General features: G+C 38.3%; 1 protein-coding gene across 1 annotated transcript in view; it reads right to left on the minus strand.

Annotated features, from left to right (window-relative positions):
• DOCK4 (dedicator of cytokinesis 4) overlaps window positions 1–24,030 on the minus strand; it is a 422,501-nt gene that overhangs the window by 87,832 nt on the left and 310,639 nt on the right. Inside the window, exons 27-28 of the mRNA XM_073899086.1 lie at window positions 12,592–12,690; window positions 1,237–1,331 (exon numbers count right to left, since the gene is read on the minus strand). Of these exons, the coding sequence (XP_073755187.1) occupies window positions 1,237–1,331; window positions 12,592–12,690 (194 nt within the window). The remainder of the gene's footprint in view (window positions 1–1,236; window positions 1,332–12,591; window positions 12,691–24,030) is intronic.

A 24,030-nucleotide genomic window follows, 5' to 3' on the forward strand; every position in this document is an offset into this window, starting at 1 on the left:
GAAGCCATATTAGACATATCTTATCAAAATCCAACCCTATATTCCTGGGGCTCTTACCACCACCATACCTGGCATCTGGGGAGGACATATGGTGTCTTTGGTCTATGGATAGATACCTGGAGAATTCAACCTTTATCCTGAATATGAGGGTGTTCGGGGCTGGACAAAAGGAGGAAGGAGAAGCAGGCAAATGTAGACGTGAAGGAAAGAATGCTTATGAGACAGGGTAAATTACGAGTGTGGAAGTAAACATCAGCCAGTTTCCTAAAGAACTTCACCTGCATTCTGTATCCTGAGATGACAGAGACAGGAAACATGAGAGCAGACACCGCCATGATACTTACTCTCTGGAAAGGCTCCTGCCATTCTGGCAGCTGCCTAATCTCCTTTCCTGGCTCTTACTCCTTCAAGTACTGACTCAGATCTTTTATTTTTTTCCTGGATATGCCTAATACAAACTAGTTTTGCCAACTTCCAGAGATTCAACTTTATGTCAATATCTCTCCAAATGTCTTCTCTAGTTCCAAATTTTGCTGAGAGCATTATTTTCAGCTCTCTACTGGCTATATCCCTTGGCTGCATAAAAGGAACTTCAATCTTCATGTGTCCAACTCAGGAGTCATATCTTATCCCCAGTGCTGAGCACATGGTAGATGCTTAATGTATCCTGCTGAGTTAAAATGAATTAAGAAAGATTAGAAAGGACTCAAGTGTCTAGCAACAGGGCTGGTTAAATAAATGATGGTACACCAATTCAATAGAACATTATATGCCCATAAAAGAAAAAAAGAAACATAAATGAATGAGGGGCTTTCTATGGATTAATGTGGAAAGACTGCCAGGATTTTTAAGTGAAAGAGTAAAGTGCAAAATAGTGTATATGTTATGCTACCTGCCAGGCTCTGTATAAAAGAACACTGGAAGGTCACGCAAGATGCTAATAAAAGTGGTAACTACAGGTTGGGGGTAAGGAATAAATACAGTAGATGGGAAGGGGTTTTTTTCAACGTACGCTCTTCTTATATTGTTTGATTTTTGAACTATGTTAATGTATCACCTGTTTAAAACAAATAGTAATATATATTTTTTTTAAATGAGAGAAGTTAATTCAGAGACAAAGAAAAAGAATCTCAGGATTTGAAGATTTCAAACTTGAGATCAAACTAGAAAAATCATTTTTGTATCTCCTCTCCTCCATATAATGAGCTGCAATCATTATCAACTTAAACGTCTTACTTGTTAGCCACCAAGCGCATAACAGTCCAGTCCTTTGGAAACATCTCTGGGCGTATCAATATCCGGAACACAGTAAATATCTGTAGCAGGAAATCCTTGGATAGGGAGGAAACAGATCATTTTACTGAGTTATTTTAACTGTCAATGCACACACACACACACACACATACACACACACAGCACTGTTGTTGCCATTTCCAAAGCAACTACAGAGAAGGAAGCCATGCTTCCATAGCTCACCAGGAGAAGGAATCATCACCATTCTATTCTCAACACCCACTGGCTTGCTACCCTTCCCAAATGTTCTCTTTTCCTTTTCTTTCTCATACACGGTGGAGATGACCTTTCATTCCTCTTTACAAACTCTAAACATTTAGATTTTATAAATAAAGGGGAAGACTGATAGTTGAAGATTAATAGGCAAATACATTCTTTCTTTTATTATAGTGTCCTCAACATCAGAACTTTTCATAGCGAGAGAACGATCAACAGATCTTCCTATTAAGTAGGTGTCAAAATTTAGAAAGTTATGTTCATTAAAAAGCATTTTAAGCAAACACCCAGGTTTCTTCGAGGGCATTCTGAGGATACAGCATTAATGTTATGCATGCAGGTTTACAGAATCTGAATGTGCTATGTAGAATACACTCAAATAAGGATGTGTGCTAAGCTGAGCCCAGTGAGTGCTTCGTAGCTACGACGGTGTCAAGGAATTATTCAGAGATGCCATGCCAGAGGGCAGCAGTATTTACTGAGATGTTATCTTTAAACTGATCACCTAGAAACATTCTTGACAAGAAGCTACTGCCAGACACAGAAATATCTCTTCTTAAAACATTTCAAGTGATAGGGCCCCAAACGCTGCAGCATATTACACTTAAAGGGGACTCAAGGAGACGATATACTACATGTACTGAATGACATAAAGCATGCCCAATCAGAAAGAGATTGGCTCAGTCTAGTTTAGATTTGTTAACTAGAAAACTTAAAGATTTGTTGATAACCTCAAGCAATGCTAGGAAAATATATCTACCAATCTGATTGAAAGCAACAGTATGGTGCTGCTTAATTAAAAAAAAAACCACACATGAGTTTTATTTATGAAACCCAGCAACACATTATGTGAAACATGTAAGCTGCTTGAATAGAAGATTATGGTTGTCATTCATATCATCAGAAGATAGAAAGAATCTGAAAATATAAGAAACATGTGGTAGCTCTGTGTGTGTGTGTGTGTGTATGTGTGTGTGTGTGTGTGTGTGTGGTTTTTTAACATACTCTAACAGCTTTGATCAAGCCCATAAATATTTTGACACGAATTTATTTTAGCTTCTTTGGCATCAACACACATACGTTGATATGTGTAGTATGTGCCATGTGGAAATATGCCCACTAGGTCATTTGCCTTTAAACGACACTTCCCATGTAGGCAGAATCACCAGACAAAGAGTTTCCCAAATGAATTCTACTGCAGGTCAGACAATTTGGGGAAACCCCTCACATTCCAGCCCCCTCTTGGGAAAGTAGGTCATTAGCATACTAAAACGGTGAGAAACCCTTCTTAATGCATTTCTAAAACTTGTTTCAAAAAAGTTTTTCAGGGCGCCTGGGTGGCTCAGTTGGTTAGGCAACTGCCTTCGGCTCAGGTCATGATCCTGGAGTCCCGGGATCGAGTCCCGCATCAGGCTCCCTGCTCGGCAGGGAGTCTGCTTCTCCCTCTGACCCTCTTCCCTCTCGTGCTCTCTATCTCTCATTCTCTCTCTCTCAAATAAATAAATAAAATCTTTAAAAAAAAAAAAGTTTTTCAGTTCATTCTTTTGGGTTTCCCAGACATGAATATATATAATCCCTGCAAAAATGGATGTCTGCATTTACCTTTGAAAGAATTATATCCTACTTCAGTTTCCTATCTGGTGGCGCTTGCTTAGATAGATGTTTCAAAAAAAATCCTGAAGATGGGGAATCACTTCTCATAGTATACAGTGACTTAGGAATAGTTTCATTTCTAAAATATTGAAATTTCATCTTTTCCCCTCACGACTTTTAGGGAATCGGAAATTGGAGGTAGCACCCTTAGCAATGGGTGTGTGTATGGGGGTTGGGGGGTAGGAGAGAGTGATGGAAGATGCACAGAGAAAGAACTGTCTGAAAAACTGGTTATAGCAGGCAAGACATCTACCTTCTGGGCTGGCAACTTTGGTTGCTCTTCTTTTGTAGGGCTGGGGTTAAAGGGAAAGTTATTCCAGGTGTAGGAGCTGGGGACAGACCATCTGTTTCTGTGCCACCTTATTTTCTTATTCCCACTTATCTCACAAAATCAAAGGTGTGGCGGCGTGCGACACTGGGCCAACGCCCACATAGTGCCAGAAACCTTTGCTTCCCCTAAGAAAACTTTTTAGTGTCTCAAATAGCTTTCTGCAGTACCCATGCAAGTTTCATCTACCTTTACAGAATCCAACGCATTGTGGCAATCTTACAATGACAATGAAAAGCCATTTCAGTGAAAATCAGAAAATCAAGATTTTAATCCTGACTTGGCAATGAACAAGCCCATCGACCTTGGCAGTTTATTTAACCTCTCCAGAACTGAGCTCTCATCCTTGGAAACTATGGAGCCTTTAAGGTCCCTTGTAGTGAGACGTGATTTTGAAAAGTCAGTATGATCATTCATCTATTATTATACTAGACAAATGTTTTTTTCTTATTTCTCAGCTGTAGGCTAATGTTTCATCAGAGGGTAACATAAACACCTTCTACTGTGGCACTCCCATCATGTGACTGAGCTCTGCAAAGATTTACTATCAGCTGCCATGCTACTGGTTTCATTCAAACTCAGTTCCAGTATTTTAAAGCACTAATACCTGAATTCTGGATTCTTCAACAGCCCTCTGTCCGTCCTCCCCAAATCCACCGCTGTTTCCCCATCTGCCCTAAGTACTTTTCAGCTCTCATCATTTCACTGAATGTGTGCTTCTGCATACATATATACGAAATTATTTTGCACACATAACAATAACTAACACATCTTCACCATAATTTAAAACAAGAACATTGCTATAATAATATTCCTATTTGGATAGCAAGAAATAAGTGTTTCATATGCCACTATTTTAAAATTGGTAGCCTGGGAGCAGTTTCTTCTTTGTTTGTTTACTTCAAATAGCACAACATGGTAACTTAACTGCATTACTAGTTTTATTCAAATCAGGGTTCAAAATAGAAAAAGAAACAGTGAGGTGGTACTTTACAGAAGCACTTTTTTCTGCAGTGCAAGAGGTTCAAGTAAGGAAGTTCATGTGAAAACCACAACAGTAAAAAGGGCCATACTCAAATAGAAAAGAAAGCAAGAGCAATTTTTTATGATTTTAGAAATCATCACTAACATTTATTCATTCATAAATATTGAGTGCTTCATTACGTACCAGGCACTGTGTTAGATGCTGGGGACACCTAGTGGGGTAAGATACATTCTTTTATTTATTCATGCAAGAATATTTATGGAGCGTCTGTGACATGTCATTCCACAGTAAGTTGAATGGAATGCTTGCCCTAAACGGAGTGTACAGTTTGGCGGGAGAGCTGAATGCTAATCTAAAAACCACACGGATCTATGCATGCGCTGCAAGTGAGGATAAGTCTGAGGACCAGGTATTCCACGGAGAGGGAAGAGCAACAGCACGCCTTAAAGGCAAGAGACGACACAGGGCTGCCTGGACTGCAATGGGGAGTGGCAAGAAACGGGGAAATTTATCCTGAGGGCAATATAAGGCAGTGAGGGGCTTTAGGCAGAGGCGTGAGAGGATTAAATTTGTTTTTCACTCATTTCCTGACTATATTGTACAAAAAATTGGCTTTGTGTTTATACAGGATACCGTGGTATCAGCATAGCACAAGACACAATGAAGTTGATGCAACAGAATTAGTGAGACACAGGAGGAGGTATTCTGAGATCATGAAACATGAGTTAAGAACTCAAGAAAAGAAAGCATCACGACACAAGCAGATAGACCAAGACATGGTCACCTTATGACAAAAGCAATGCCAGGGACAGAGCCTTCTAGGAACACATTTCCTTCACTTATAGTCAAATATTATCTTAAAAAATTTTCTACAAATTTCAAATGTGTAACATCCTTGGTATGGGGCTTGAATTCAATTAAAGGGTGTTAATAATTATTATCATATTGAAATTCATAACCTTAAAGTTGAATATCTAAGCACGTTATGCAAAAATAACTCCCAAGTGGTCTTCAGTCTTTGAGAGCTAGAGAACTATTTTTTATAATAAAATAAAGGCTCTAAGTTGAAATAACTGTACAGAAAAAGATGGTTTGTGAGGTATGCAGACATTTATTAAGAGGGTTGTTTCATTCAACAGAGATATATTGTTCTAGGCTCTGTGCTTGGGACACAAAGACATGGTCCCTACTCTCAAAGAGCACAGTCACCAAGGATCCAGGGGAACAACATTTAGAATGCATTGTTGGGTGCTATCACAGAAGGTGGGGAAGAGTGGGGGTGCGGGGGCACCATATTCTCTGAACACTTCATAAAGAAAGTGATTCCTGAGCTGGATTTTACAGCACGAGCTGAAATCAGGGAAGGATTAATCGGGGGTAAAATTAAGCAATTCAAGTGAGTGAGTAATGGTAGAATAGGCATTTCAGGGAGACACAAAAAAAATGATTCAGAGGAATTAAAAACTGTATGGTTGGTCTGGAATACGCAAGTAAGTTTAACTGGCTGTCATGAGAGGGGTTTGGACGAGGGTGGGGGGTAATGACGATGGAGGGTCCACTGCGGACAGGGGTTACTTGGCAGAGACTGGGTCCTGTCCTGCAAGTAATGGGAAGTCCTCAGGGTTTTCAAGTTGGACTGTTACTTGATCAGATATGATTTTTCAAGGCTAGGGGGCCAGTACATGGGAGACAATGAAAGGCTGTAATAGTGCTGTACGTAACTTCCAGAACAGGTATATAACTTCCTGCTTAAAGTAGGGTTCTCACAGTTCTATATGAAAAGTCATAATCAACAAAGAACAGGGGCACCCGGGTGGCTCAGATGGTCAAGCGTCCGCCTTCGGCTCAGGTCATGGTCCCAGGGTCCTGGGATCAAGTCCCGCATCGGGCTCCCTGCTCCGCGGGAAGCCTGCTTCTCCCTCTCCCTCTCCCCCTGCTTGTGTTCCCTCTCTCGCTGTGTCTCTCTCTGTCAAATAAATAAATCTTTAAAAAATTTTTAAAAATAAAAAAAATAAAAAATCATATTGCACTGGGGGCAACTGGGTGGCTCAGTCGGTTAAGCGTCTGCCTTCGGCTCAGGTCATGATCCCAGGGTCCTGGGATCGAGTCCCGCATCGGGCTCCCTGCTCCTTGGGAGCCTGCTTCTCCCTCTGCTTCTCTCTCTCCCTCTCTCTCTCCCTCTGTCTCTCATGAATAAATAAATAAAATCTTTAAAAACAAAAACAAAGAACAGGAGCCTCAGTGCTTTCCATGTACAAGAAATACCATGGATATGGACAAAACCTTAGCCCTCAGCAGAAGGTGGGGGTATAATAAAACATTACTGACTACAGAAGGAGAAAAAAGAAAAGAAACAGGTCGAATCACTTCCTGGTCTTTGCCTTTGTCCATTTCTAAAATACTGCCATGTTCCAAGGAAGGAAAGGGCTACACAATGCAGAGTACCAGCCCTCTGGTCCTTGCTCCTACATAGTCCTGTTGACATTGTGACTCACACCACTCACACAGAGCACCTGAGGACCCAGGAGAAGAAATGGCATACTGTTCAAAATGCCAGGAGCCACTCCAACAGTAACCCTGGAGACGTCCTGATTCTTCAAGCAAGAACGGAATTAAAACACCAATAATCTGGGAACTCCGTACTTTCAAAATTTGTTTTCATTTTCATTTCATTTAGAGAACCACTGTGAAATGCTTGGCCGTATCTTTCTTTGAACTGATAAGAAGAAAGAAAAAAGCAGTGCTTTTTTAGCAGTGCCAGGGATAAAGAACAACAAAAATATTAATTGGAACATCTCAACATATAATTTCTCTGTATCAAGGAAGATTTAAAATCCATATATCCCATGATCTATTAGTTCGACTTCCAGGAATTCATTCTACAGCAATAAGGGCACAAGTCTATAGAGCCATGTGGGTCATGATGTTCCCTGCAGTACCCTTTCTCTTGGCAAAAGTCAGAAACATCCTGAATGCCCAGCAAAAGGGGAATGATTAAATTATTAGCATCCATATAGTGCAATTTGGAGGAAGAAATGATACAGTGATATCTACAATATTCATGACATATTATTGTGTGAAAAAGTGCAACTAATATGAATAGTAGGATTCCCATTAAAAATGTGTATGTGTATATCATAAAAAATAGTCTGTGAGGACAACCTTATGTATCACCAGTAGCTACCTCTGGGGATAGAATACATGTGTGTGGAGGGGAGAGGGACATACTTTATGACTTTTAACCAGTAGGTAAAATGGGAGTTTTAAGGTCTAATCCCAGTATCAGTTATAATTTTCCATTAAATACCACTTTATTAAGCTGTACCTTTACTTGCATGCAGTTCCCTTATATATTATATATTCCGTTTCTAACCTAAAGGTAGATACAAAAAAAAAAAACAAAACCAAGTAACTCTCCTTCCATTAATTTGGCCTCTTTTATGCCCACTTCATGACCGGAACTGCCTTATTACTTTTTAAAGAGTTGACAAATGAAATTTTATGCAATTTGATGGCAAAGATTTGGGTTGAACAAACTTCATTAAAGTATAAGAAAGAGCTGAGTTTAGCTGCCTGAGCAAAGAGCTCAGATGTTAACAGAATTCCAGGCCCTCTCAGTTACTTCCTTGCGGGGGTGGAAAGAGTTTGGGGGAGGTTAGCGGAGAGTAAAACGAGGCACTGCAGGAAGAGTGTTTAGCACTGCACGGCCCATGGCAGTGGGGGTGGGGTGAGGGGGTACTCTATAACTGTCAGCCGCCACCACTGTTGTTTATATACGTCACACTCATTTATAACGACTTAGATGCTCTTTTTTTTTTTAATTTTTTTAATTGTTATGTTAATCACCATATATTACATCATTAGTTTTTGATGCAGTGTTCCATGATTCATTGTTTGTGCATAACACCCAGTGCTCCATGCAGAACGTGCCCTCCTCAATACCCATCACCAGGCTAACCCATCCCCCCACCCCCCTACCCTCTAGAACCCTCAGTTTTTCAGAGTCCATCATCTCTCATGGTTCGTCTCCCCCTCTGACATACTCCCCTTTTCTTCCTCTCCTGTTATCTTCTTCTTTTCCTTTTTTCTTATAATATGTTGCGTTATTTGTTTCAGAAGTACAGATCTGTGATCCAACAGTCTTGCACAATTCACAGCGCTCACCGTAGCACGTACCCTCCCCAATGTCTATCACCCAGCCACCCCATCCCTCCCACCCCCAACCACTCCAGTAACACTCAGTTTGTTTCCTGAGATTAAGAATTCCTCATATCAGTGAGGTCATGTGATACATGTCTTTCTCTGATTTAGATGCTCTTAACATTAAAGCATTAAGAGAGACTGTTTTACTAGTCTTGATATCCCCAATGCGTAGCCAAGGTGCTCAATAGATGTCTGTTGAATCAAATAATTGAATTTGTAATAAAATCATAATAGTGCCTACCTCAGGGGGTTGAGGATTAAATGAGTTATATGAATCAGTCTTTTAGAACAGTACCTTGCATGTACAAAGTTTTATTTAAGTGTTTGCTGTTAGAGGTCCTCAGTTTCTTTACTACAAAAGTAAAATCTCAAAGTATTCTAAAAATTCGGTTTTATAATCCATTTGGCAGCAAAACCTGACCTGAACTATTCAGTTTTTGTTTAATCCCACTTAGAGTGAATATTTTTTGACTGCAGAAATAGTAAGATATTTAATTAGAGTGGCTATCCCAAAACCTACTGGAGGTCCTATATCATACACAGTATGTGCACCACATTATCTTCCTGAAATGTAAAAAGCTTTTAATTTCTAAAATACACGTGCTAGTAAGGACTTTGCATAAGGGACTGTGGACCAGTGTTACTACCTTTGAAAGATCTTGTAGGTTTTAGTAGCAAAAACAGGGGTTTTTGGCTTTGAAGAAAAATGAGAACAAGAAAAATGGATCTGTTAAAAGGTGACCTCTGAACTTTCAAAATACAGATTAAAACCAGATGACTAATTAGCTTTTAATAAAATAAGTGACCTTTAGTTTGCCTTCCCCCCAGTTACTCCCCTTCCACTCTTACACTGGGGAAATGATCTTCCTCCAGTCAAGGCTACTTCTGTCTCCTCCTGCTGCCTTCTCAGGGAACCTCACTACCCTCTGCACTTCTTCCTTACACCTTCAGCTTCTCCTCTACCAGCTCGAATCGTTCCTATTTGAACATGCTTAAGTCTCCTCCATTATAAATATTCCCATGATATCCAAAGTTCTCTGTCAGTAGACACCTTATCCTCCTTTTCTTGGAACATGTTATACATCTACTGCATCTTTTTCTGTTTCATTCCTCAATTCATGACAGCTTGGCTTCTCACCATTGCACTGAAATTGCTCATCGAGTTCATCAACAATATTAAAGGACCCTTTGAGGATCTTACCTCACCTCCTTGCAGTAGCAAGCAGTGTCCAACACTTCTTCTTTGATGCTTGGATTCTACTCAGATCCCTTCAGTTACATACTCTACACTCTCCTTGGATGTTCCCATCTACTCCCATTGATGTAAATGACAATTTCCAAATCTGTATCTGCAGCCCAGCTTTCTCTCCTCAACTTCAGACACTGTCTATAAGACATCTCCATTTTGATGTCCCTCAGGTGACTGAATTCTAGCTGAAACTGGATTTATGTTTGCTCCCAAGCCTGTACACCCACATCTCCTGGGTTCCCCGTGCAGTGAATGGCACCAACATCTGGCCAGTTGTCAAAGAGCCTGGGAGTGATCTTCAACTCTTCTTTCTACTTCACCTCTTTTATAAATTCAGTCACCAGGACCTGCCAATTCAACTTCCTTAAATGTCCCTAGAATCTACCATCAGGATCATCTCACTTTCAGGCCACAGTCATTTCTAGCACAGACTACTGCATCAGATCCTTTATAGGCTTCTACCTCCTGTTTGACCTTGGCTAATTCGTTTTCAGTAGCACAACCAGACAGGTTTTTCTTAACTCAAATGGGATCATGGCTCTCCCCTCTTTCCTAAAACCCTCCACAGAGTCCAAGTGTCCTCAAAATAAAATCCATACACATTCAGAGAGCCTTGTGTCTTACAACTCTCTTCCTCATACTCTATTAAACAATCAACAAATGTTTCTTGAGTGCCTACAATGTGGTGAGCATGTTCTGGGATCTGAGGATACAGCAGTGAACCAGCCAAAGCTTCACACACCAAGGAGCTTATAATCTAGTAGTTAGGGGTTGGGGATTCACAAAAAACAAATAAAGTAAAACATTCCAGGTTTGAGTAACTGTTATAAAGGTGGTGTAGAAAGTGCTTTGTCAGTTAGCATATTCTGGTATCATTTTAGCTGAGAGATCTGAATGTCCTAGCCAAAGGTAAGCCCAGCACACTCCTACTCATCTTCTTAGTTCTCAGCTGAGACCTCTTGGGGGACTTTTTCTCATGTCATGAGTTTAGGTTGGCAGCAATTCCCAGATGCTGCAAAGCACCATGGGCTTACCCTGGGAGTTCACTACCTGTGGGGTCAATGCCTATTACTTGACTGATTTCTCCCCCTACAGGGACTGGACAATTTGTACCTGGCCACATAACAAAACCAATAGTTGCCTGAATTTCTCAATCGATATTGCTTAAAGGGTAGATGAGGTAATTAATAGCATTCAATAATTTTCCTGGCCCAAAGGCCCAGTTAATTTTGAAGTGGGAAATTGTGAAAAGGTGTGTGGCTGACTGAAATGAGGAAAGGCCACATAAAACACTTTATTCATGACTTCCATCTGCTTTATTATTATTAATGTGAATAATAAGGCATAAAACTCAATACCTAGATTAAATTAATCATGATTTTCAATGTGTGCTTCTCTGCTATTTTTTATTCCCAGGCTCTGTAAAAATAAGTAGCCTTTCCTATGGGGAAATTTTGAAACATGAAGTCAAAGACTTCTTACGTAAAACCTAGTTCCTTAACTGTTTTACATATTCAACTTCTGAAGAAAGTTAATGACTGCACAATTATCTTCCTTTTTAGCCACATGGATTTCTGTGTGTAGAGTGGGCATTTTCTAAGGCCTTTTATCTGTTTTTAATTCTAAACTCAGGATTGAAAGTAAACATGAAAAACATATTTTTAGGCATGGATATATGCCAACTGACTTTCTGCTAGAGAGACTGTATCTGCCCAAACTATTCTTTGTTTCATGATTCAGCTTGTCAACCACTCCAAAGTAACTGAAAGATGCTTCTGAGGTCATGCAACATCTTCCAGATCAAAGATAAGTGATCCCCGTCCATGATCTATATTAAAAAAAAAATCTACAAGTCTTCCCCTGAGGTGCTGTGAAGGCTTCCAGTCACGCAAACATTTCAGCGTGACTGTTCCTCCTGTCCTGTAATTCTCCACCACGGACGTGTAAGTCCCCTTCCATTATGATGGTTTACATATGAATGTGTCTGGAAAACTCAAGAGATGAAAGAGAAGTAAAAGTAAATGAGAAGAGATGACAGGTCATTCCTCAAATTGAGGACAATCAACTTCTAAGGTTTTAGTGAACACCATGAAGGAAGCACTGAAGCTTCCTAAATCTCAGCAAAGATTGAATTTTTATAAACCTGGCATCAATATTTTCTATTTAATGTCAGCCTGTCACACTAGCACAGCATATTGATTAGACTGTAGCTGATAGAGAATATCAAATACAACTCTGTTTCTCTGGGGTCAGAACGTTGTAGCCAGAACTCCTCATTTTGGTTTTAGAGGGATCAAGTCAGATAATGTATTTATATATTCACCTTTACCTTCTATAAAGGCAATATTCCTAAGTCCACCTAACTAGAGTTAGTCTATTTGCTTTTGTCTCATTAGGTCTGTGATTCTGTTTTAGTTTATTGGATTTTGCTGATGGTATTTCAAATCCTATATCTTTGTACAAAATAAAAGTTAATTGCTTTGCTTGAGTAGCTGAAATCTTAATGAGCCAAGACAGATAGTCAGGTATGTGGATGAAGGTGAGAAAAAACAGCTTAGAATTTAACACAAACAGGTAAAACAACTGTCAAGGAACTATCTTAACAATGATGATGAGAACAAGGAAAGCTACAAAGACATAGGAAATTAAAAAAAAGTCACTTACCCTTAATTCTTCCTTTGTATTGAAACTATCAAGAAGTTGTTGATAATGTCTATCTGTCATTTGTCGTAATAAGGACAGGAGACAAGCCACAAACTCCCCCTAATTAAAAAAAAAAAAAAGGCTTATTTTTTTTTATTAAGAGTAAAAATGAACATCAGTAACTTACTTTGGACTGCCCTCAAATAGAACACTTAAAAAAACCCACTAGGATCTAAAGTCACTCTATGAAGTCTTTAAATCTAAAGTAACAATATTATAGTCCAAATTTCTTGGTATATATGCATTTCCAAATTAGGAGATTTGTTTGTTTGTTTGTTTGTTTGACTTGGGTGGAAGCTTTTCACTAGGAAACTAATTTCACACACTTAAAGGAGGTAAGGCCATTCACTGAGCATTTACTCTACCTTAATTCAGTATGTCATTTGAACCTCATTATCAGTGCTATGAGGTAGGGGGTATAATATTTATTTAAAGACGATAAATTGTATGTTCAGTGGGCTAAAAGACTTGCCCAAAGTCACATCCCTAAAAAGTAGAGGAGCTGAAGTTATCTATATGTCTTTCTGACTTCAAAGCTCTTCCTGTACCTCTTGCTCCATTTGTGAATTTACACAATCTCCTCCAACTCATTTGAGTTCTGGTCTGCTGATGGGCAGGGTATAGAGAAAGCCATATATTACAATGTTGGTTTCAAACTCCTTTTAAAAATAGCTTAATTGTGATCCTTTTTTGTTTGGGTGCTATGTGATTGACTCCTAAAACGTCCATTCTTAAAAATTAATAATGAAAAAACTAGCATCCATAGATTTGAAGACCTATAAAATCGCTGTCACTTGCTTACATTTCCCAAAGTACATCTAATTTAAAATAGTTATGCTCTAATGCAACGGTTTTTGCTCAGCAAAAATATTTATCTACTTTTAATGAGAACAATAACATTTAAAACAATATGAACACAACAGGAGAAGCAATCAGTGGTAACTGATGGTAAATTTACAAAAACATACTTTAATTGGGAATTGATGGGGGTTGTTTTTTGTTTGTTTGTTTTTTTTTTTTTTTTTGCATTTACGTGTAAAGAGGCTATAGACTCACGTGTAAAATCAGGAATTGAAAGCTTTCATAATTGGGATTTTCTAACAGAGGCAGCTAAGTCAGGAAAGTCAAATGTATCCCTTCCAGCTGCCAAGGAAGGTCTGGAGATGCTACCTAATCACCAGGTCAGGGTAACCAAAGATGCAGGCTGGCTTCTTGCATAAGGATAAACATTCGTAACACACAAGTATGGCAAATAATCATTTCCACACACTTAGTGGGACAAATATTTAAGAAACTAACAAGTAAGGGCTAGCAGAAATCTATCTTCTAAGCTCAACATAATACTTTGTTAATGAACAAAGAAACTCTTGGTACTTAACACTAGATATGGAAAATTTAAGGGCACAATGATTCATATTTTAGTGCATGTGTGTGAGGAAACAATCCAAGGCTAGGAAAATAATAAGCCAAAAGGAATGAGAGAATACCACCTGGTGCTCACACAAGACTGGGAATAGTATCTTTTTTTCACCAGCAAGACTGGAAAAACCTTGCCATATCAGGGGATCAGAATACTAAAAAAGACCTTTTCTCAGTAACAGGGAAAAATTACACCTAGAATAAATGCTGCTCTGATCCTACCTAAGAAAGTTCATAAGCAAGATATGAAACAATAGTTCCTATGAAACTTAACCTCATTCCGAAGTGAAGTTCAAAGATACTTCTAGGAATTAAAAAACCTATTTTCAACAGCATAATATCCACGATGTCTGGCATTCAATAAAAAATTACCAGGCATACAAAGAAGCTGGAAAAAATAATGACGCAAATGAGGAGAAAAAAAAATCAGTAAAAACAGACCCAGAAATGACATAAATAAGTAGAATTAGCAGTAAAAGACATTAAAATAGCTATTATTACCGTAGTCTATATATTCAGGAAGCTGTAAGAAAGTTTGAACATGTTAACTTCAGACATGAAAGAAAGCCAAAGACCTAAATTGAGATGAAGACTATATTGTGTGAGATGAAAATTTACTTAATAGAACTAATGGCAGATTAGACATCTGCGGAGGACAAGATTACTGAACCTGAAGACAGTAGAAACTCTCCAAAATTAAATTGAAAAAAAAAGGAAATAAAAGAAAAACCATCAGTGAACTATAGAACAACTTCAAGTAGCAGAATATATATGTAATTGGAGATCTCAAAGAGGAGGAGGGCACAGAAAAAGTAATTGAAAACATAAGGGGAAAAATTTCAGATTCTCTGAAAACTATAAACTTAGGTATTAAAAACTTTCAACAATTCCTAAGCACAAGAAACATGAAAAAAATACACAAAGGTACATTATAATAAAATAGCCAGAGATAAAGAGAAAATATTAACAACAGTCAGTGAAAAAAAGACACATTACATACAGAGGAACAAAGATAAGGATGAGATATATCTCATTAGAAATAACATAAGCTAGAAAACCATGGAGCAACACCTTTAGACTACTGAAAGAACAAAAACAACTATCAATCAATTAAGACTGTGTTACCCAGCAGAAAATATTTCAAAAAGAAAGACAAAATACTTTTCAGACATTCCAAAGCTTAAACAGTACACCACTTCTATTCAACATTATACTGAAGGTTCTAGCCAGTGCAATAAAACAAGAAAATAAAGGGATATGCATTGGAAAGAATAAAAAAACTCTTTATTCACAGACAATATATTTATGTACATAGAAAATGCTGTCAAATCTAAATGAGCTACTAGAACTACTCAAGTGAATTAATCAATGTCTCAGAACATAAGATCAATGTACCAAAATCAATTTTACTTCTACAGATGAGAAATGAGTCATCAGAAACTGAAATTTACAATAACATAATTTATAATACCACTGAAACATGGAAGTACTTAGTGATATACAGGACAAAAGCTCAGCACACTGAAAATCATAAAACACTGATGAGAATAATTAAAGAAGACCTAAATAAATAGAATATTATGTTCACAGGTTAGGAGATTTAATATTGTTAAGATGTCAATTCTCCTCAAATTGATATACAGATTCAGGGTAATCCCAATCAATATCACATCAGGCCTCTTGTGGGGTAGAAAGTGACAAACTGATTTTAAAATTCATGTGGAAATGTAAAGGACTTGAAATAGTCAAAACAGGGGCGCCTGGCTGGCTCAGTCTTTAAGCGTCTGCCTTCAGCTCAGGTCATGGTCCCAGGGTCCTGGGATCGAGCCCCGCATCGGGCTCCCTGCTCCGCGGGAAGACTGCTTCTCCCTCTCCCACTCCCCCTGCTTGTGTTCCCTCTCTCGCTGTGTCTCTCTCTGTCAAATAAATAAATAAAATCTTAAAAAAAAAAAGAAATAGTCAAAACACCGTTCAAAAAGAATAAAGTTGAAGGACTTATACTATGTGACTTCAAGACTTATTGTGTTATTGGTGTCAAAACAGAAAAAAACAGATAAATAGAACAGAAAAGCCCAAACCAAAAAACAACCCAAATGTCCACCAAAGGGTGAACGAATAAACAAACGGTAGTATATCCATATAAGGTAACACCATTCAGCATTAAAAAAGAATGAACTATTGATACACACAACAACAATGAAGAAACTCAAATAATTATACTGAGGGAAAGAGGTCAAAATGTCACCACCCCCATCAAAGAAAACCCTAAGAGTAACTATGTACTGTATGATTCCATTCATATAAAATTCTAGAAATGCAAACTTATCTGTAGACAGAAAGCAGGTCAGTGGTTGCCTGGGGATGAGGCAGTATGGCGGGGCAGGAGGGAGGAAAGAGAGTGGGGCACAAGCAAACTTTGAGAGTGATGGACGTGTTATTTATCTTGATTGCGATGATGGTGCACAGATATAGACATAGGTCAAAACTTACCAGCTGTATACTTTAAATATGTACAATTTTTTGAATGTCAACTACATCTTAATAAAGCTTAAAAAAAGGCATTATGACAACATTTACAGAATGGAACAAGGTGTAAGTTATAGTATTTTTGACTATACTATCAAGTTCATTCCTTGTTGGGTGGACACCATTAACTTCATTTTACAGTAAGATCTGTTAAGGTTAAGTTATTTATCCCAGGTTTCACAGTTAGAAAATGGTGAAGCTGGGATATGAACCCAGGTATCTCTGGTTCTTCTACCTACTGCTCAGACTGATTTGATTTTATAGAGGAAATATACCTGAGTTTGAGGTCATAATTCAAATATAAATAGCCATATAAAAATCTTATCAGTTGATAACCAATGTCTGACTTTTTAACCTCTCTATTAAGTTTCAACTTAAAAACGCAAATCTATTTAGTAGAAACCCATTTAATTTCTCATCTCTTAGTTCTTCTACATCCTAGCCATATGATCTCTAATATAGCTACTATCTTCATATTCTTAAAATGTTTATTCCTAAAACATACCATCCTGTGAATAGTGACATACCTTGAAGTAAAAAGAATTACATATTCTTGCAATAATTTTAGTAATGAGAAGAAAAGTTATTAAAAAAATAGACTTTCATTACATATTTATAGTCAGTGTACATAGGAACACTTCTTTGAATACAGGTTACTATCTATATTTGTCACATCTGGTGTAGACTGCAAACAACTTATCCTGGTATCTAATCTTTGACACATTTATGATGTGTTGTTAATCCGAACATCTACTCTGCAATGTCATTTTATGTATTCACTTAATCTATTTAGGAACTCTAAGCACATTTAACCTGTTAAGAAGCCTAGATATCCACTGGCCATAGCAACACTTTTCTAGGTATATCTCCTAAGGCAGGGGAAACAAAAGCAAAAATAAACCAGTGGGACTATATCATAATAAAAAGCTTTTGCACAGCAAAGGAAACCATTAACAAAACAAAAAGATGACCTACTGAATGGAAGAAAATATTTGCAAATGATATATCCAATAAAGCATTAATATCCAAAATATATAAATAACAACACAACTCAACACCAAAAAACCCAAACAATATGATTTAAAAATAGGCAGAGAACCTAAATAAACATTTTTCCAAAGAAGACATATAGATGGCCAAAAGGCACACAAAAAGAGGCTCAATATCACTCATCCTTAGGAAAATGCAAATCAAAACCACAATGAGGTATCACCTCATACTTGTCTGAAAGGCTAAAATAAAAAAGAGAAGAAACAACAAGTGTTGGAGAGGATGTGGGAAAAAAAAGGAATCCTCAACGCACTGTTGGTGGAAATGTAAATTGGTACAGCCACTGTGGAAAAGAGTATGGAGGTTTCTCAAAAAAATTAAAAATAGAAATACCATATGATCCAATAATTCCACTATTGGGTATTTACCCAAAGAAAACAAAAACACTAACTCAAAAGGATATATATACCCCTGTGTTTATTGCAGCATTATTTACAATTTAAAATAGTTAAGACACAGAAGCAACCTGCATGTCCATCAACTGACAAATGGATAAGGAAAATGTAGTATATATACATAATGGAATATTATGCAGCCATAAGAAAGGATGGGATCGTGCCATTTGAGACAACACGGATGGACCTCAAGGGTATTATGCTAAGTGAAAAAAGTCACACTAAGAAAGAGAAATATCATATGATTCCACTCACAAATAGAATCTTAAAAAAAATGAATAAACACACAAAAAGCAGAATCAGACCTATAAATACAGAACTGATGGTTGCCAGAGGGGAGGGGAGTGAAAGGTTGGGCAAAATGGGTGAAGGGGAGAGGGAAATACAGGCCTCTGCTTATGGTACGAGTAAATCACAGGAATAAAAGCAGAGCATACGGAGTACAGTCAGCGATACTTCAATAGCAGCGCAGTAGCACAGACAGTAGGTACACCTGGGGTGAGCACAGCATAAGGTACAGACTCATCTAATCACTAAGTTGTATACCTCAAACTAATATAACATTGTGTGTCAACCATATTCCAAAAGAAAAAGAGGCTTAGATGTCCAATATTTTACTAAAATATTTTTCATCTATAATGTAATTTTTGTTTGTTTTCAAAATATTTTAAGTGTCCAAGGGTGCCTGGGTGGCTCAGCTGGTTGGGTGTCTATCTTTTGGCTCAGGTCATGATCTCAGGGTTCTGGGATTGAGCCCCAGGTCTGGCTCCCTGCTCAGCAGCGAGTCTGCTTCTTCCTCTCCCTCTGCCCTTCCCCAGCTTGTGCTTTCTCTCTTATAAATAAACACAATCTTAAAAAAACTTTAAGAAACCCCAAGACTCAACAATTTGTTAAAAAGAATCAATGAAAACCTTCTTGGCCAAGATTAGCTTTGTTTCAGTGTGGGAGTTATCTACGTATACATTGCCTTTAAAACATTATGTGTTTCAGTGGCTTGCATCCATTTTATGTATACGTTGCGTATAGTGGGCATTTCTAACAATAATTGAGAATAACAAGAGTATTAGATGGTTACAACAACGGCCCTCATGAAACCTTCTGTTATACACATGCACTATTTTTTCCAGAAATTCCTTACAGAATTCTGTATTCCTCCTCCCCCTCAACCAGAAGCCCACAGTGCATGAAAAGTATAGACAAGTGTATATTTCTTAGACATGGCCTATGTTGAGTTGAGTCACCTGCACCATTAATGGTGCTAAACCAAATTATGGGCAAAGAAAGAAGCATTTATAAATTGTAAGGAACTCTGGAGTCCAATCAGTTGAGGGTGCGAGCAAACGGCCATATACGCTGCTGTTTTAACTCTGCTTCCCCGTACAATTAGATTTTTGAAAGGAACCGATTACAATGGTGTTTTTTCTTCTTTCTAGCAAGAGAAAGCATTCTAAAGTTTAAAGAACAGTTGGTAAAGGAACAAAAAGTACAATCCTTTTAAATAGTAAAAATAAGGCTACTGTTATCTAGAATTATGATGCAGCGGAAGCCAGTCCTCCCGTTAGCATTATGGGGAGGCACGGTGACAGCCATGGGACCCGCAAGAGAACTGGAACACTTCGCCATGACGCACTGTGGGAACTGCTTTCACCCACAGGACGTCCACTTATTGTGGGCACTTTTTCTGCAAAGACTGCGAAGTGTTCAATGTAGGACTGCCATATAAAGACCCCCTATTATTCAGAGAGCCTGTTCTCCATGAGAAAATGGTAAAGAAATTAAGTCTTCAAAGCCCACAGAGGACTGACTCTGTGAATGACCAGCTCATTCTCCTCACCACAGAATTAGTTATAACAATGTAAGTATTCAGCAATCATAATAAACACTACTGTGACTATTGTTGCTACTATAATAATGACTAAAGTAAACTGATACTGTTTAAGCCCTTACAGATGTGATGAAATCCTCATAGTAACTGAGAGAGGTCCAATTATTTTCTGTTTTATTTTTTTATTTTTTAAAGATTTTATTTATTTATTTGAGAGATCAAGAGAGCGCACAGAGGGAGAGGAAGAGGGAGAAGCAGGCTCCCCGCTGAGCAGAGAGCCCGCTGCCTGGATCCCAGGACCCTGGGATCATGACCTGAGCCGAAGGCAGATGCTCAACCAACTGAGCCACCCAGGCGCCCCTATTTTCTGTTTTAAAGACAAAGGAACAGAAGCTGAGAGATATTAGTAAATTGCCCAAGAGCATGCAGGTAATGAAGTGGCAAAGTAGGATTCAAAGCAGATCTGCTTGCGTACCCTGAAAAAAATGTCTTACAGCATAAAACCAAAGGAGCCAAGTAATTCAAGTGCATGTGTGCCAGCAAATTTCAATCTACACACCTTGTGAGAGTTTGGTTTTTTGCAAAACGGAGGAAGGTACAACATGGCTATGCTGGGGAAAGTTTCTCTTTATGTGATTTTCCTAAAATTTAGAAGGATGGATGAACACCCTGCCTGCCTTACCCCCAACTTCATCTGCAAACCTGATTCAATGCCTTCAAGTCTCTTACTTTGCATTGATTATTGTATGGTGAAGGCCTAAAGGCCATGCATACCCCAGAGAGATTTGTCATTGACAACTCTGCCTCTGGATACAAAGCAGTCTGAAAAAGTGTTTTAGCTTCTGACCTCAGGCAGTCTTTATCCAGAGCCAGCATTTGTTCTGAGGTTTGCTGGGCTATTTATGATTTTAAAACTGTGTTAGAACTCTATTGCCAGGAAACAGTTAAAATGTCACCATCAAAACCATATAATGAAGGAGAACTTTCTTCTGCCTTGGAGAAGATGGAGTAGATACATTTTTACCTATTCCTCCTGCTAAGTACTACTTTACAAACCTCGCTATTACATAGAGAACAAATAGAAGAGTCTGAAGGTGGAGAAAAGAGAGAGCAGTCTGACCAGGGACCTTGGGACCTGAGGAAGGACATGGTACTGCGCTCTCTGGGTTTTCTTTCTGCTTCGGGTATCTCACACCTGGAGCTGAAGAAGCTGGCCAATTACACCAACAATTACAAACAACAAAAGTTTACTCTCTTTGGCCAAGGGGTCAGATAAAGGGTGGTTTAGCAAGACAAAACTTTTAGTAATAACTGCTCTACTCCAGTTGACGATCACAAAAAACTTTGGCCTCACCCACACCAAGTGGGGAGCTTAGACTTCCATGCTCACAAAGCTGTGCAGAGATGCCCTAATAACCTCCTTAGAGAAAGCCAGATTGGGAGCTGGTGATTTCATTGCCAACGGTCAGTGTTAGTGAAGATAATATGGGGAACACAAACTTCGACCTCCGGCCATCATGAGTTAGCACCCTCCCTGCTTCCCCTGCCAAGTAGTATCACATAAAGCCAGCTAAAACAGAAGGTTTAAGTAAGATCCAAAGTCTTATAATATAAAAATGTCCAGATTTCAATTACAGATCACTCATCATACCAAGAACCAGGAAGATCTCAAATTGAAAGAAAAAAGACAATATATGTCAACATTGAGATAATAAAATGTTAGAATTCTCTGGCATAGCTTATGCAAAAATTAACTCAAAATGGTTCATAGACTTAAATGTCAAATATAAAACTCTAAAACTTTTAGGAAAAAAAACCTAGGAGATAAACTTTAGGATATAAGGCTAGACAAAAGAGTTCTTAGACTTGACATCAAAAGCGTGATCCATAAAAGGAAAAACTGATAAAGTGGACTTCATCAATATTAAAAACTTTTGCAAAAGACCTTGTTAAGAGGATGAGGAAACAAGCTATGGAAAGGGAGAAAGGATTTATAAACCACATACTCATAAAGGACTACTATCTAGAATATATAAAGACCCATGAAAATTCAACAGGAAATAGCAATTCAGGGAAAAACATGAAGAGACATTCCACCGAAGAGGATATACTGGTGACAAACAAGTATATGAAAAGATGTTCAGCATCATTAGCCACTAAGAAAATGCCAACTAAAATCACAATATTACTACCTATGTAACAGAATACACCCCCCAAAAACAAAAAAATGACACCACCAAATGCTGAAGAGGGTAGTGAGAAAGTGGATCATTCATCCATTGTGTACATGAAAATGTAAAGTTATATAGCCACTATGGGAAACAATTGGCCAGCTTCTTTAAAAACTAAACATGCAGAGACTCCTGGGTGGCTCAGTCAGGTAAGCATCTGCCTTTGGCTCAGGCCATGATCTCAGGGTCCTGGGATCGAGCATCGTGGGGCTCTCTGCTCAGTGGGGGGTCTGCTTCTCCCTCTGCGCCTCTCCCCACTCGCGTGTGCTGCACTCTCTCTCTCTCTCAAATAAATAAAATCTTAAAAAAACAAAAAAACAAAAAAAAGTAAACATGCAACTACCATATAATCCAACAACCACACTCCTAGGAATTTATCCTAGAGAAGTGAAGACTTAGGCTTACATAAAAACTGGCAGAGAAACACTTATAGCAGCTTTGTTCATAATAGCCAAAATCTGGAAACAACCCAGGTGGCCTTCAGTGGGTGATGGTTAAACACACTGTTGTACATCCACAACATGGAAACTACTGAGCAATAAAAAAAATAAGATATATAAATATGTAAAATAACTTGGATGAATCTCCAGAGAATTATTCTGAGTTAAAGAAGAAAAGCTTATTACAAAAGGTTATCTACTGTATTTCATTTCTATAACATGCTTGAAATGACAAAATTATAAAAATGGAGAAGAGATTTGTGATTGTCAGGGTTAAGGAGGAGGTGGAGATGGAAAGGAAGTGGGTTTGACTATAAATACAACATGGGGGATCCTTGGGACGATGGAAATATTCTGTGTCTTGACTGTATTAATGTCAGTATCCTAGTTGTGGTATTGTCCTGTAGTTCTGTAAGATCTTACCATTGTGGAAACCGGGTAAAAGCTGTGTAGTGTTTCTTACAACTCTGTAATAATTCTTACAACTGAATGTGACTCTATAATTACCACAAAATAAAAAGTTTCATTAAAAGAACATGAGAAAAAATAAAAAAATTCAACATAAAAAACCCCAAACCTTCAAATCCATAATGAACCCCAACAATGTTGCTGTATTAAGCAACAACATGTTCTGAGCATTTACTCTGGACCAAGTAGTGCACTAAAGAAGCCAACCCTCTGATGTAGGTACCACTTTCCATGTGAAATTGAGAAATCAATCGCTTGCTCTTCTTTCCTTTAAATGAGGCAGTACGGCTATTCCATGGATTAGGATGTTTTTTATACTATCTTTAACTCAGTTTGTTAAAAGAAAGAGTTTAACTTTATTTCCTCAGGTGAATCTCAGCTCTGAAAGCAGAGAAAATAAAATTCAACACAACTGTTTCTCCTGGAACAGTCAGGAGAACTTGGTAGGAGAGTCAGGGCAGACTTTTTAATTTTTTAAGTAAAAGTAAAAATTATTTTCATCAGGGGCTAGGCAAACATTCTTCTTTTTTTTTAAGATTTTATTTATTTATTTGACAGAGAGAGACACAGCGAGAGGGAACACAAGCAGTGGGAGTGGAAGAGGGAGAAGCAGACTCCCTACTGAGCAGGGAGCCCAATGCGGGCCGATCCCAGGACCCCAGGATCATGACCTGAGCCAAAGGCAGACGCTTAACGACTGAGCCACCCAGGCGCCCCATAGGCAAACATTCTTCTTTAAATTTTTTTATTGTTATGTTAATCACCATACATTACATCATTAGTTTTTGATGTAGTGTTCCATGATTCATTGTTTGTGCATAACACCCAGTGCTCCACGCAGAACGTGCCCTCTTTAATATCCATCACCAGGCTAACCCATCTCCCCACCCCTCTCCCCTCTAGAACCCTCAGTTTGTTTTTCAGAGTCCATCATCTCTCATGGTTCGTCTCCCCCTCCGATTTACCCCCTTCATTCTTCCCCTCCTGCTATCTTCTTCTTTTTTTTTTTCTTAACATATATTGCATTATTTGTTTCAGAGGTACAG

Source organism: Callorhinus ursinus, unplaced genomic scaffold (genome assembly GCF_003265705.2).
Source record: "Callorhinus ursinus isolate GAN/ISIS: 27379988/994484 unplaced genomic scaffold, GSC_fseal_2.0 scaffold12, whole genome shotgun sequence".
Lineage (NCBI taxonomy): Eukaryota > Metazoa > Chordata > Mammalia > Carnivora > Otariidae > Callorhinus > Callorhinus ursinus.